The sequence below is a fragment of the Nestor notabilis genome, unplaced genomic scaffold, assembly GCF_000696875.1.
Source record: "Nestor notabilis isolate BGI_N333 unplaced genomic scaffold, ASM69687v1 scaffold3574, whole genome shotgun sequence".
Taxonomy (NCBI): Eukaryota; Metazoa; Chordata; class Aves; order Psittaciformes; family Psittacidae; genus Nestor; species Nestor notabilis.
The window spans coordinates 17,713-31,604 of NW_009926693.1; the positions used below are offsets into that span (position 1 = coordinate 17,713).

The 13,892-nt window shown below is 43.5% G+C and overlaps 1 protein-coding gene across 1 annotated transcript in view; it reads right to left on the reverse strand.

The window, feature by feature from the left end:
• The window catches only part of THBS4 (thrombospondin 4), a 25,450-nt gene that overhangs the window by 3,845 nt on the left and 7,713 nt on the right, over positions 1-13,892 (reverse strand). Inside the window, exons 6-16 of the mRNA XM_010013658.1 lie at positions 11,256-11,408; positions 9,810-9,914; positions 9,473-9,580; positions 6,883-7,042; positions 6,077-6,195; positions 5,203-5,255; positions 3,004-3,197; positions 2,540-2,718; positions 1,589-1,637; positions 1,294-1,490; positions 592-764 (exon numbers count right to left, since the gene is read on the reverse strand). Coding sequence (XP_010011960.1) covers positions 592-764; positions 1,294-1,490; positions 1,589-1,637; positions 2,540-2,718; positions 3,004-3,197; positions 5,203-5,255; positions 6,077-6,195; positions 6,883-7,042; positions 9,473-9,580; positions 9,810-9,914; positions 11,256-11,408 — 1,490 coding nt within the window. The remainder of the gene's footprint in view (positions 1-591; positions 765-1,293; positions 1,491-1,588; positions 1,638-2,539; positions 2,719-3,003; positions 3,198-5,202; positions 5,256-6,076; positions 6,196-6,882; positions 7,043-9,472; positions 9,581-9,809; positions 9,915-11,255; positions 11,409-13,892) is intronic.

The following is a 13,892-nucleotide window of genomic DNA, read 5'->3' on the forward strand; positions in this document are numbered from 1 at the left end:
ATGGTGCACGGTGAAATGTTTCCTCCTGAGGGGTGAATTGTTTTATTTTTTTCAAATAACAAAACAGATAACATGCATTACAAAGCTTTGACAAACTTTCTGAATATATTCTGTGTAATCTCAAATCTGTCATGTCAGGATAATTATTGACATCAGGATCACAACCTTTTAAGTGGACAACTTTTTTCTATTATCTCCAGATATGTAAATGAACTATCACAATTTCAACAAAAATATTCTAAAGGATCAAAACTAAGAAATTTTGAAATGCATTGTTTTTGAGATCAGTGGCCATCAGTAGCTTGGAAAACAAGGTATTAAAGCCAGAAAAGGGCTTGTTAGGGTAGAGCCCAGTTACAACAGCCAGATGGTAGAATACTTAGGTTGCAAACAGGCATAACTTGGAATTATGTTTCCTAGGAAGAGTATCGCAGGCTGAATTTCAAAAGTCTAGCCTGTTACAAGCCTTCATCAGTGTAAAGCTCAAAGATGTCACAAATTCTAAGGCTATCATCTGAATTAGGTGTTGAGAAACAACAGCTTAGGCAGACATGTTTCTGTACTCACCATACCTATCCTTTCCTCTCTTACCTGATGTAACCGATCTGGGGTCTGTGCTGCAAGAACCAGCGGTAGGAGACTTTGTCTTTCCACCCTACATTTCGGGGGTCCTTCCACAGCAGCCTGACCTGGTCAGTGGTGTCCCCCGTGTGCCAGAGGGAGTTGCGGAGGTGCTCACCAGGGCCCGTCTTGGATTTCACAGCCTGCAGAAATACAATTTGCCAATGCCAATCACAGAGAAATGTGATTTTCAGGAGCTCTAAGTCTTTCTGTAACGGGGAGCAGGTCTGCAGAAGTACCCTCCCTCCTGCTCACATGCACCTAACTTCTCCTGTACAACCGGAGCCACTGATTGCATGGAAAAGCAACTAAGTACCTGGACCAAGGACAAAGAGGCAGTTTCACCAGCTACAGTCAGAGCACAATGAGAGCAGAGACTAAATGCTCCAGCTGATGAGTAGGGGCAAGACTGGAGATTAATTTCCTTAACAAATGGTGCCTATTTAAAGGGCTGCGTGGCAGTCACTTGACTTACCAGTTTTGCGCCTGCTGCAGGGAGAGAACAGCAGTCAGGCAGAACAGCCGCCATGCAGTGATGGCTTGGCCAATGCACAGCATGACAGCTTAGCCCACGGCAGTCAAATGGTGGGGTGGCTCAGCCAACACACGGCAGGATGGCATAGCCAGGCTGTGGTGACTGCTGTGTCACCAGCTAGGAGCCACGACCAGTACCTTCAGCTGAATGCCAGGCTCTGCAACAGCTCTGAAGGGAGTCGCTTGCCAGTACGTCTGTTCAGTCTGTTTCCACATTACCACGTAAAAGCTAGAGCTGTCTTGATAACCAAAAATAAAGCCAGCATAGTCATCATCTGTCACGGTATTCACATGAAAAGTGCCCTCAAAGTCAACGCCGTTAAAAGCTGTGTAACCTGAGGGATACACGTGGGTTAGAAACAAGTTTGAGAAAATGTGTTCACATGCTCTAAGTTTTTTGCTGTATAACTTGTATCTCAGAAGAGGTACATACCAACAGCAAGGCCAGGATCGCTGTTCATAGTCTGCACAATTTCCATGCCCTGTAAGAGTAAATTCAGGCTGGTTAGTGTGTGTGATGAGCTGGATTGGCTAAGCCTGGCAGCCCCTTCTGGCCTCCCTCTAGCATCCCCTCCACCCATCTCCTCCCTTTGCTCACAACGTGTCTGTAACACCTGTAGCTCTGAATTAAAATGAGAAGTGTAATCAAATACTAATGTTTCAGCTGCTTGTGTGCCCTGAGTCCGGAATGATTTGCCTTTCCTACTGCAGAATTTAATTCTGCAAATCACCGAACCAGAACTGGGGGGAGGGAAGGAGGGATGCCAGAAAGATGTCTGGGGTGGAAGAGAGCTTTTCCTAGGCTTAGCTCGTACAGTTTGATCATGGAGTTTGGGATTAAACTGACTGCCAGAACTGGGTTGAGGAAGCTGTACACATCTCATCTGGCTTGGCAGAGACTTTGGCAATGGGAATAAACTGCACATTCTCTGTGACTCGGAACACTTTAGCCTCCTGGAGGCTAAAATCTGTTAGTGTAAATAGCAGTTACTGGACTCCATCTAGAGTAAATGTCCTGCTATAGAGCAGATCAGACCTTCAAATTCTGGGGAGGATTCATCAAACTGTTTGCTACAGAAATACTTCAATAGTGTGACACAAAACTTGTGTTTGCCTTCTTGGCAGCAGCGAAGTCCACCCAGAAGAAGTTGGGTAGTTGTTTTAGATTATTAACTTAGATTATTATTTTAGATTGTTAGAAGCACCAAAGCTATCATATACTAAAAGAAAGTTCCTTCATTATAACTCGTGTAAAATAGTCAACCAACCAACAACTTCTACTTTGCACTTGTTTGCCAGAGGTCCAGCAATTACAGAGACAGTTTTACTGTGGTTTTCAAAACATCTTTCTCAGCTAGGTAAGGAAGACCAGATGTATTTTTACCTGGTTCAGGACCACCCAGTTGGGATCAATCTGCGCATCCCCCTCTGGGTCCAACACCACTGTCTGATAGGCCCTGAAGTCTGTCAAGGTGATCTCTGCATTCTCAGGGCACACATCAATCCGATCAATCACTGTATCCTGGTCAAAATCAGACTCACAGATATCCCCGACTCCATCACCTGTATGCATCAGAGAAGTGAAAGGTTTATGGTTTAGCAAGTAGCCACCTCTGGGTGGGTCAGGGTGTTTGAGAAGCAGGTGGAGTCTCAGCCCTGATGGCTGCAGTGCCTGGGGAGGGGACCTGAGGTCCTCTGCCTAGGCCAAAGGGCCCCTGTGTTTTGGGTTCCCTTCTGGGATTTGTGTATGCAGATGTGGTGACTGTGTTGGATCCTAGTGCACATGTGTAGTGTTGGGGAAGGATGTAGTGCCTGAGCACTGAAACAGCTTCTGAAGGCCCAGCTTACCATTATCATCTTCCTGCCCTGGGTTGGGAACCAGCCTGCAATTGTCAGGGCCGGGGGGCAAAAGGTCAGGAATGCCATCGTTATCATCATCCTCATCACACTCATCACCCAACCCGTCCTTATCCGTGTCCAGCTGGGAGCTGTTGATGACGGTGGGACAATTGTCTGTGCTGTCCTGGTGCCCATCGCCGTCACTACAAGCATAGAAACAAAAAGAAACAGAATGCCAGCACCAGCTCCTGCCTCTGCACGGGGGACAGCATGGGTGCCTAAGTGGAAACTGCACTGGAGGCACCCCGAAGCAGTAAACAGACCAGTGGGGCACCACAACCTGGTGTCACTCACGTGGCTGAACAGCAAAGAGACAAGCAGCAAACACAGACCATATAATAAGGTAACAGGAATGTAAAGACCAAGCCTGGAGCTATAAAAATACTCAAATAAGGAAAACAAAAAGAAGCCTTATGGGGGAGTGGGAAAAGGTATCAGAGCCTAAGATTTCAGATGGCATCTGCTCCTAAAGGATGTGTAAAGACACATCCACCAAGTGTAGTGTCACCAATCAAAAGGCATCCAGGAGCCAGCAAGTGCTCAACAGCTGGTGATCCTTGTCAGACATGTTGTCCACAAGTGTCTTGGTGCTCATGAACATGCAGGTGTGAGCGTGAATGAGAATTTATGGGAGACTCTGCATGAGCATGGGAAATCAGACTTGTTTAAAAACAAGCACCACTTTCCCCCTCCTGCATAGAAGTTTTGTTATACTGCAGTCCCTCAGGAGAGCTGCACAGTAAGAAATAGAGAAGTCTGTAGCTCCCAAGAACAACTCCCAGTATCAACCGGTTATAGTGAAAAGTCGCAAGGAACGGGGACACAGGCTATAGAATAGAGTTTGTGAAGTTATGGGGTGGCTGTGTTGTTTCTCCATGCCAACAGTTAAGCGCACCTGTGCAAAAAAATGGCCTTGAAGTCAGGTGTGTCTTGTGCACACACCATAAAATAGTTCCTGGCGATAAGCAGGCATGTTTCCTCTCAGTAGCTTTATGCTGAGCACAAGCAGACCAGGGGACACGCAGCCAAATTAGGGCAGTGCTGCAGCTTATAGCTATGCATACTCCCACCTATCTTTCACTGCTTTAGAAAAGCACTTTAATTTTAGGTCAGAGCAACTACTGTTTGCACATTCTGAAGATAAAATGCAATGAGGACCATGCACATACATTTACTGCAAGGTTAACCTCAGGCAGAGCTACAGTGTTTCTACCAGGAAATGCTTCATACATATTAGTTAGGTTTGAGGAAAAGAAGAAAACATCCCTTTTTAAACCAGGACAAAACCAAGGCCATATCTACTTAAAAAGAGCTCCCAGCTGGGGCTCTTTGCAGCTACTGGCCCAATACTGGGAATGCTCCCTGTGGAAGTCCGGAGCGGGCTCCCTGCGCTTATCGTCCCCAGCAGCAACAGCCACCAACCGCCTGGGGGTGAGACCTTGCGGCCGCCTGCGGCTGACGATATGCTGTGCCAGCACAGGATTTATCACTTCCCTTTCTTCTTGATTTAAGTGAGGAGAGAGCAGGGGAGGACTTGCCACCCCGAACGCTGGTTACGCAGAAGCATCTTCCAGGCAGGTGTGAGCAGTTTGTCATGGGACATGCCCCTGTGAATGCTCAGGGCATGTAAAGCCACAGAGGAGCCTTGCCACTCTTGCTTGTGCTACAGCAAAGGGGTTTATCTTTTTTTTATTTTACACTTGGTAATAAAATTCTGTTTCTGGAACAATAGGTTCTTATAGAAAAACATGCAGCCCTTAACTGTGAAATTTCTGCTAAACTGAAAAAGAAAGGAGGAATGAAAATAAAATAAAATAGCCATTTACCTCACTAAAGCTCTGAGCAGTGCTCTGAGTTTTACAGCCAGAGAACTGCTCTGAATGTCACTTCCACAGGAAGTCAGAGGCAGCCTGTGTGAACATGGGGCTAAAGGTGAAAAGCTCTTAACCGTACTGCTACAGGGGAGTGACCCAACAAGGCTGATGGTTCAAACACTGTTTTCTGAAATAACATCTCTTTGACGAGGTACTGGAATTAAATCCAGACTAGTCTGAGGGATTAAAGCTCTCCAGGAAGCAGTAGCATTATTCAGCTCAAGACAAGCCTCTCCCCTTCCCTGCTGCTGTTACAAGCCATAACACAGCATACCTGTCCTGATTGGTATCACAGGAATCTCCAACCAGGTCGTTGTCAACATCTGACTGCAAAAGGAAACAGTGAAAGTTCCAGTATCAGCTGCTGAGAGCATCTATTAAAATGGCAGTATTAAACCAAAACACAACCAAATCAAATGCAATTAAAATAAAAGCATGGAAAAACATTTGTTTTACAAAACATATTTTCTTGTTTGCATCATCTATTTAACCAAAAAGACAGTTTATTTAAAGGAAGAAGAAAAAAACCAAAACCAACAGACAATAAGTAAACAGGGTTAAATTTGATTAGAGCAGTTCAAGCAAGGTGAGTAGTTCAAGCAAAATTCTCAACTACTGGAAATAAGTATCCCTCATTTCTAACCATGGTTGATGTCTTCAGCAACTTTGAAAATTTACCATGTTTCTATAAAGTTTCCAGCATTTTTTGTTAGTCATAAGGGGCTTAATCAGAACTCAAAACATATGAAAAGTCTCACTGACTTCTCACCTAGGAGTAATGACAAGTTTTACTAAATAAGGACACTGGGATTTGTCCTAAATAAAGAAATATCAAGTGTAAATAAATCGCACCACTGTGTCGAGCCTGGCACTGGACTTTGTGGGACTGGAGCATGCCCACACTTCAGAGCATGCCAGTAGAAGACACCGTCAAGGCAAAGGTGCTATTGACATTCCAAGCTATGAGAATACACCTGGTACCTCCCCTTTCCCATTGTCAGAAGAGTTTGAGGCTCCATAAAACTTCCCTGAATACCTACTGTTAAAAAGGTAAACACCCTGCATAATCTGCTTCATTCTCTTGCTTCTTTTTAACCTCAAAAGTACCTCTCCCTAAATGAAGGTATTTTTTAATTCTGCCTGCTAACCTGATTTGGGTTGCTGATTGTAGGGCAGCTGTCACAGGCATCACCAACACCATCATTATCCGCGTCCTCCTGGTCTTGGTTGGGGATCCTCTGACAGTTATCCAGAAGGTTCTTAATACCTAGCGAAAAGCGGACTGGATGTTAGTTAAAATCAATTCCTTTATTTGTTACTGGACATCATAAGCATCAAGAACAGTAAAGAGGTTATTCCTTTTCAGCACCTACTTTATCTTGCAATGATATTGTAAGCCTGCACAGCAGATCCTTCTTATGTGTGCACCTACTCACTTAACAGAAGTTAGAAACATCTTGGTAAAGAACAGCTTTCAACCCTATCACACACACTTCATTAATTATACACAATTCATTCTATACTGTTCCTGTTTCACACCTTAGAGGACGGGACGTTTCACCTTTGTTATTACGTTTGACGGGCTGTGATATTTTTACTTCTTTCAAGCCTCCTACAGCAATGAAAATTATGTGGCTCTTGGGTATCTGGGATTGGCAGCAGCTGGGTGCTCTGGGACATGTTTGTACCTTTAAGGAATTACTGAATGACTAATGACCTTAACTTACACATAAACCATGGCTAGGTTTATCTGTTACAGTGTTTGGGGCTTCCAATGAAGGCCAAAAGTTATATATTAATGTAAATGAAAAGGATTACAAACACAGGTTTCATGAAGAAAGACAATGTGTTACATGACACTTAGCAGCTGGTGACAGGAAATCTCCTAACACTCAGCACTTTCTGGGCAAATTTCAAGAACATCAGAGAAGCTGGAAATGAAGAATTAACCAACCATCTCCATCCATGTCATCATCACAAGCATCTCCTTTCCCATCACCATCTGTGTCCCTCTGGTCATTATTCAGAACATTGCGGCAGTTGTCACAAGCATCTCCAAAGATATCTTGGTCGCTGTTTCTCTGGTTAACATTGGGAACCAAGACACAGTTATCCTGCAAGAGACACTGATCCAAATCAGGCATGAACCGGGTCCCAAATACTTAATTTCTACTTTAGTGGATTTATATAACTCTTAGATTATTTCTACTTTCACAAAAAATGATTACTGTCAGCAGTTTACATTTTATGTAAATACTGCCGACAACACCAAGCTGTGTGGCTCGGTTGATACGCTGGAGGGAAGGGATGTCATCCAGAGGGACCATGACATGCTTGTGAGGTGGCCAATGCCAACCTCATGAAGTTAACAAAGCCAAGTCCCAGGTCCTACACCTGGATCGGCACAACCCCAGGCACAGCTACAGGCTGGGCAGAGAAGAGATTCAGAGCAGCCCTGTGGAGAAGGACTCCGGGGGGGGTGGTTGATGAGAAGCTTGACATGAGCCGGCTTCAGTGTGCACCTGCAGCCCAGAAACCAACCGTATCCTGGGCTGCATCAAAAGAAGCGTGACCAGCAGGTCAAAGGAGGTGATCCTGCCCCTCTACTCTGCTCTCGTGAGACCTCACTTGGAGTATTGTGTCCAGTTCTGGTGTCCTCAACATAAGAAGGACATGGAGCTGTTGGAGCAAGTCCAGAGGAGGGACACGAGGATGATAAGAGGACTGGAGCACCTCCCGTATGAAGACAGGGTGAGAAAGTTGGGGCTGTTCAGCCTGGAGAAGAGAAGGCTGCGTGGAGACCTCATAGCAGCCTTCCAGTATCTGACGGGGGACTCCCAGGATGTTGAGGAGGGACTCTTCATTAGGGACTGTAGTGATAGGACAAGGGGTAATGGGTTCAAACTTAAACAGGGAAAGTTCAGGTTAGATATAGGGAAGAAGTTCTTTACTGTGCAGGTAGTGAGGCACTGGAACAGGAACACCCCTGGAAGTGTTCAAGACCAGGTTGTACAGAGCTTTAAGTGTTTAGGGTAAGGCAACCCTGCTTGTGGCAGGGAGGTTGCAACTAGATGATCTTAAGGTCCTTTCCAACCCAAACCAATTGATGATTCTATGACTAGCTCTAGGTCAGATTTCATGTGTCCCTTAAAGCTCTCTTTTGAACCACGCTGTGGGAACTCTAAACATAAACATGCAGATTGTAAGGCTTTAATTATAATTTTGACTTCTGATTCTCATTTTTGTATCCATCCATAGTGAGTAACTGAGTAACCTGTTTTGGTGCCCTGGCTTCCTTAAATGGTCCTTCTCAAAAGCTGAAAGTTCAGGGACCCTGACTGGGTTTGTCAGATGCTCTCAGTGAAAGGCCACTGCCCTCTTCTGGTAGAGACCCAACCAAAGCTGAAACACTTGGAAAACCATGACTTTCTGACACAAAAATGTACAACTTGTTCTGCTGGGTTTTTGTTTGTTATTCTCTCTCTTGTTTCGTTTTTTGTGGATTTTTTTTTGTTTGTTTTGGTTTTTTTTGTTTGTTTGGTTTGTTTTTGTCAAACAAGCTGCTAATTGACTCTCTTAAGACCATCAGGAGGCACATGGAGAAGACTTTATTTCAAACTGGTGTAAACTTTCCCTTGCCATCTAGCACACCCATGACCTCATCCTCTTGCACACACGGAGGCAGAACACAGATTAGCAAGAATACAGAAGTTAATGGCTGCAAAGGTGCTGAAACTGCATATAGATTTACAGTTAAAGGAGGATTTAACATCTTTCCCTGGAGAACATTAATAAAACCAGTTGCTTCAAGCTACCTGAATTTAGGCTTGGCCTCTGTGGCAGAACAGCCTGGGACAGACCTTCTATGCCTGCCAGTCTGCCCTAGCTCCACATAGACATTTGTAATCTGAGTAGAGTGTTCTCCTTGTCTGTCTTGGAAGTGCATTAAGCAATACCACAGAAGGATCTTAATGTAGAACAACAGTGGGCTTGTGAAGATACGGGGTGAACACAGAAGAGCTTTAATGGTCTGAATTTAATTGCTGATATATTCTGCAGTAGTGTACCCACATGGAAACATCTTTCACTTTCAGAACATGACTCAAAGCCTTTTTCAAGCTATTGGCAAGACACCCATTAATTTATGTGGGGTTTGGATCCCTTGTGGAATATGATGCCAGATAAACCTACTCTTTAAAAAGACACTGATGCAAGTAATGTTCCTGAAGGCCATGCTATGGGAAAATGGTGACAAGGACACAAGTTCTGTATGCAAAAAGCTGTAGAATTCAGTGCTAAAATATAATAATGGAGCATACACTAGTGGGATTTAAGGCTCTGTTAGACAGCCTGGGTTTTTTAGGTCTTATAATAGTGGGCATTCTATAAAAGAAAAACACAGGATTTAGACAGCTGCTTACAGTGAGGTATGGGATAATCACTGGGAAATAGTAGTAAGCCATATTTCAAAATCACTGGCTATTGCAGTAGTATGAAATCCAGCTGCTTGCACAGACCCCCACACCCGGATCTATACACAGCACCTGCTCATTGGAAATGCCATCCCCATCTGCATCATCATCACAGGCATCTCCAATCCCATCACCATCGGCATCTTCTTGTCCAGAGTTTGGGACAAATCTGCAATTGTCCTAGATACAAAATGAGACTTGTCTAGTGTTCCATAGGTAAACTGGATGCCTTCATAATTTCAATGACTTTTTCTATTATTGTTTTAATTAATCAATTAATCAGATTTAAAACAATTTAGCCAGATAAGTTTAATTCCTTGAAAAAAGGTTAGTACATCTAGTCATGTTTCTTCCATTCTCTACCCATCCATGCTCTGAATTATTATAAGATTAAGAAAGAATTTCTTACTTTTCTGCAGTTTTCAGCAGAGCATGCGAGTTCTTCGTTAGGGTAGCCATCAATGTCAACATCTTTTCCGCAAATATAACCATCACCAGCCCAGCCAATGCCACACTATCAATAAAACACCATGATAGTACTACCAAAAGGTTAATGAGTCACTGTAGCAATATTCAAGAAGGAAACCCCACATCACTCTTGAAAACACAAATGTACAAAAGGCATGGACAGTCCCTGAAGTGCAATGAGGTACACTTCACCATCTCACCATGTGGAAAGAAAATTTTTGTTTCAAGCTTTCTGTATCTAGACACAGCTAGAAAGAGCCAAGACTTGATGCTCAATGGAACACAATGATTTCAGTGGAAGCTATAGATTTCTTTTAGACACTGACTAGGAATGAATTTTGGTTCTTCATCTGCATGTGGAGAAAAAGAAAAGAGGAGACTAGGCAGAATATGCAGCTAGTAGTCAGCAAGGGGCCCACGGCTAGATGGGATGGCTGTGTTTTGTTCAGTGTCTCAAGAATACATCTGCAACTAGAGGAAGTTTTAAGATAGAACTGCACTGACAGTTACTAAATTTGCATCAGCAAAGCAAGTGCCTTCACATGCAAGTTTCTCCTAGCCAATTTGATTAGTACTGTTTAAAAGTAATGCCTAATTTGTGTTGTAACTGAAGATACATACATAGAAGTGCATGTCAAACTCTGTCTTTGCCTTAAAATGAGGGCTTGCCTAACACAAGTTTCTAGCTATCTTACCATTACAGTATGCACTTAAAATATCCTAGATTCTTTTTGAAACAGATGTACTTAAAAATGAGACCAAAACAAGTGCCAGCAAAAGCATGCGCTGTATCCAAATTTAGGACACAGGATTAGTCTCTTGTTTCTCCTTGCAAGCTGGAAAAACTAAGTAATATACTTCAGTTAGACTCTTACAGTGGAAATTAATGTGCCACTTGGTGCTTCTCTGGTCCCACGGCTGGAAAGCACAGTACAGCATACCTACGCCTAGAATCTGAGGTCTTGGTCTTACTTGGAAAAACATCATCTCTGTCAGCAGGCAAGTACAGGCACACTATGTATGCAGAGAGGATCCCACAGCTATGCAGCTGAGCACCAGGAGAGGAATTTGTCCTTGTGATGTCTTCTGTAGAGTGACACTCAATAGTCCCTTCTGAGGAGACTACAGAAAGTCTATAAAAGCCATTCCCAAAAGATCTAATTGTACAGACACAGTAAATATGGTAAATGAGTATGGCTGCCTTACAGACATGCTGCAGGAAGAAAGCAGTTGCAAGATAGACTTAGCCTGGCTATTTTCATAGCTGGTGTGGGCTAGTGTTCCCAGTTAACGATCCAGTTAAAATACCCAACACAAAAGCTTTCTCAGTTCCAGCCTAAAATGGGGGTATTTTTCACTGTATAAAACCATGAATTTATGAACTCACAATACATGTCACCTCTCCTCTCCTTTCCTCAATGCAACGGGCATGGACACTGCATGGATTGAGGGCTCGATTTCTGCAGCTTCTTTCAGCCTGACATCCCCTGATTTGGTCTCCTGTGTATCCTGGTTTGCATTGGCCACAGTGGTAAGACCCCTGTAAGAACAAAAAGTTAGTAGCCAGCCCTTTAACAGGACTTCTTTTCTGTTAAAGCAAGCATGTGAGCAAGATTCATGCCACACTGCTTATGCTGTGCAAGTGTAGTTTTTCATCCACTGAGGCCTCCTTGCACTGTGAACAAACTGTTTCCTACATGAAAATCAGGTTTGGCTTCCACAGTGCAAGCTGAAAAATATGCTCAACTGTCACCTTTCAGATGAGTCTTTTGTTAAGCCAGAGAAAAGTCATGTAGCAGCAAAAGCTTCTTCATGATACCTTGTCCCTGTCAGCTTCACTCTGAGCTGCTTCCAGGTAACCAAAACGTGGTGTAAAATTGTAAGCAGCACCTGTTTAATCAGACTAGATGTTCTTATTTCAGTGTAAAGCAGACTTATCAGCTTTTTCTAAACTCAACTGGGCACAATTTTTAATCACTGAGAGACAAGAAAGCTCAGCATGTCTTTGCCACATTTTTTTTAACTTGTATGTTTTTAAGCCAATTTGAGTTAAATCTTGTTCTTCAGAAAAGAATTCAGAAGTTGAAGACACAGTCATCCTCGTTTACACTGCAATAAGAACATCCATGTCACCTTTTCCAGTGGTTTAAACCTAGATGCATATGCATATATTTTATATTATGCCACTCTCTTATGTAAACAAACCCAAAGAAGCTAAGCCAAGGAAGTGCGTGCTGGGATGATCACCATATGAGATACAAATGGATAAATGCTGGTAAGAAGGGGTCTTCTTTTGACCCCTAATGTTGCTTTTGTCTCAAAAAAAAAAAAAAAAATCTCATACACTTGTAGATTTGTAACTTATGACTCAAAAGTTAATTGAAGACAATTATAAAGAATAATTATTTTTGACATGTTGCGGAACAGAAACAGATCTCTGACAAACTTGTGCATCTATCCCTTTATAAAACTGAGGCACTTCTCACACTTTCACTCTTCCCATACAAAGCTTGTAAGAGGAACTGTCAGGATTGTCCTAGTCAGCCATCAGAGAGAGACACATTTACTAACCATTTGGGTATTATTTTTGTCCTATGTTCTTAGCTTCATTCCAGACTTTAATTCTGTGCTGTCTGCATACTTTCGGCTGAAGATGAACATATACAGATGTCTGAAAAGTAAAATAATCACTGGGCTATGCAGATGGTATGGCCTATATAAAACATACCAGCCTGTGCACTTTCTCCTAATGGATGCCACGCTAATATCTTCTGGAGTCTGATGAATTTGCTCAGTATATTCTGTCCTATATGAAGCTCTGGTATGCATTAAAATAGCCTTTAAGGCAGCACTTCCAGACCAAACTGTTTCTAAAGGGAGACAGGAGTAAGAAACCCACACTGCTGTTTTGACAGATGGCAGGCGACTTGTTGTCCTCTGCAAACAGGTCCTGAAGAGGACTAGTTATGTCTAGTCATGCAGTAAGATACAACACGTGACAGAAATGTTCTAGATATTAAAAACCCACACTTAAAACCACACAAAAAACCCAAACCAAAAACCATACTGAGCATTGAAAGCAGTCCTAGAAAAACAAGGTTATTCACAAGGAAAGCAATCATTTCAAACACTACTGGTAGCCTCGACAATACTTAGCTGCACAAAGGACCACCTGTACATCCACAGGATACTTTTAAAACCTTTCCCTTGTAATGGAGAAAGCCTGCTTGTGCACACAGCTATAGTAGAACAGTATTTACAGCGGCATAAGTGCCACACACAGGACAACCAGGTGATCAGGCCCAGTCAACATGGGTTTATGAAGGGCAGATCCTGCTTGACCAACCTGATCTCCTTCTATGACAAGGTGACCCACTCAATGGATGAAGAAAAAGCTATGACTGTTGTTTGCCTGGACCTTAACAAATCCTTTGACACCATTTCCCAGAACATTCTCCTGGAGAAACCAGCTGCTCATGGCTTGAATGGGTGTACTCTTCACTGGGTAAAAAACTGGCTGGATGGCTGGACCCAAAGATTGGATGTGAATGGAATTAAATCCAGTTGGCAGCCAGTCAGAAGTGCTGTTCCCCAGGGCTCAGTACTGGAGCCAGTTCTGTTTAATGTCTTCATTTTATAGTAAATCAAAGTAATCAAAGTCTTTTCTTTGATGTGGATTAGAGGATCAAATGCACTCTCAGCAGGTTTGCAGGCACCGCCAAGCTGGGTGGGAGTGTTGATCTGCTGCAGGGTAGGAAGCTCTGCAGAGGGATCTGGGCAGGCTGCACCAATGGGCTGTGGCCAGTGGTATGAGGCTCAACAAGGCAAAGTGCCGGGTCCTGCACTTGGGCCACAGCAACCCCATGCAATGCTCCAGGCTTGGAGAAGAGTGGCTGAAAAGCTGCTCATGGAAAAGGACCTGGGGGTGCTGATTGATGGAGCTGAACAAGAGCCAGCTTGTGCCCAGGCAGCCAAGAAGGCCGATGGCATCCTGGCCTGTATCAGCAATCGCGGGGCTGGCAGG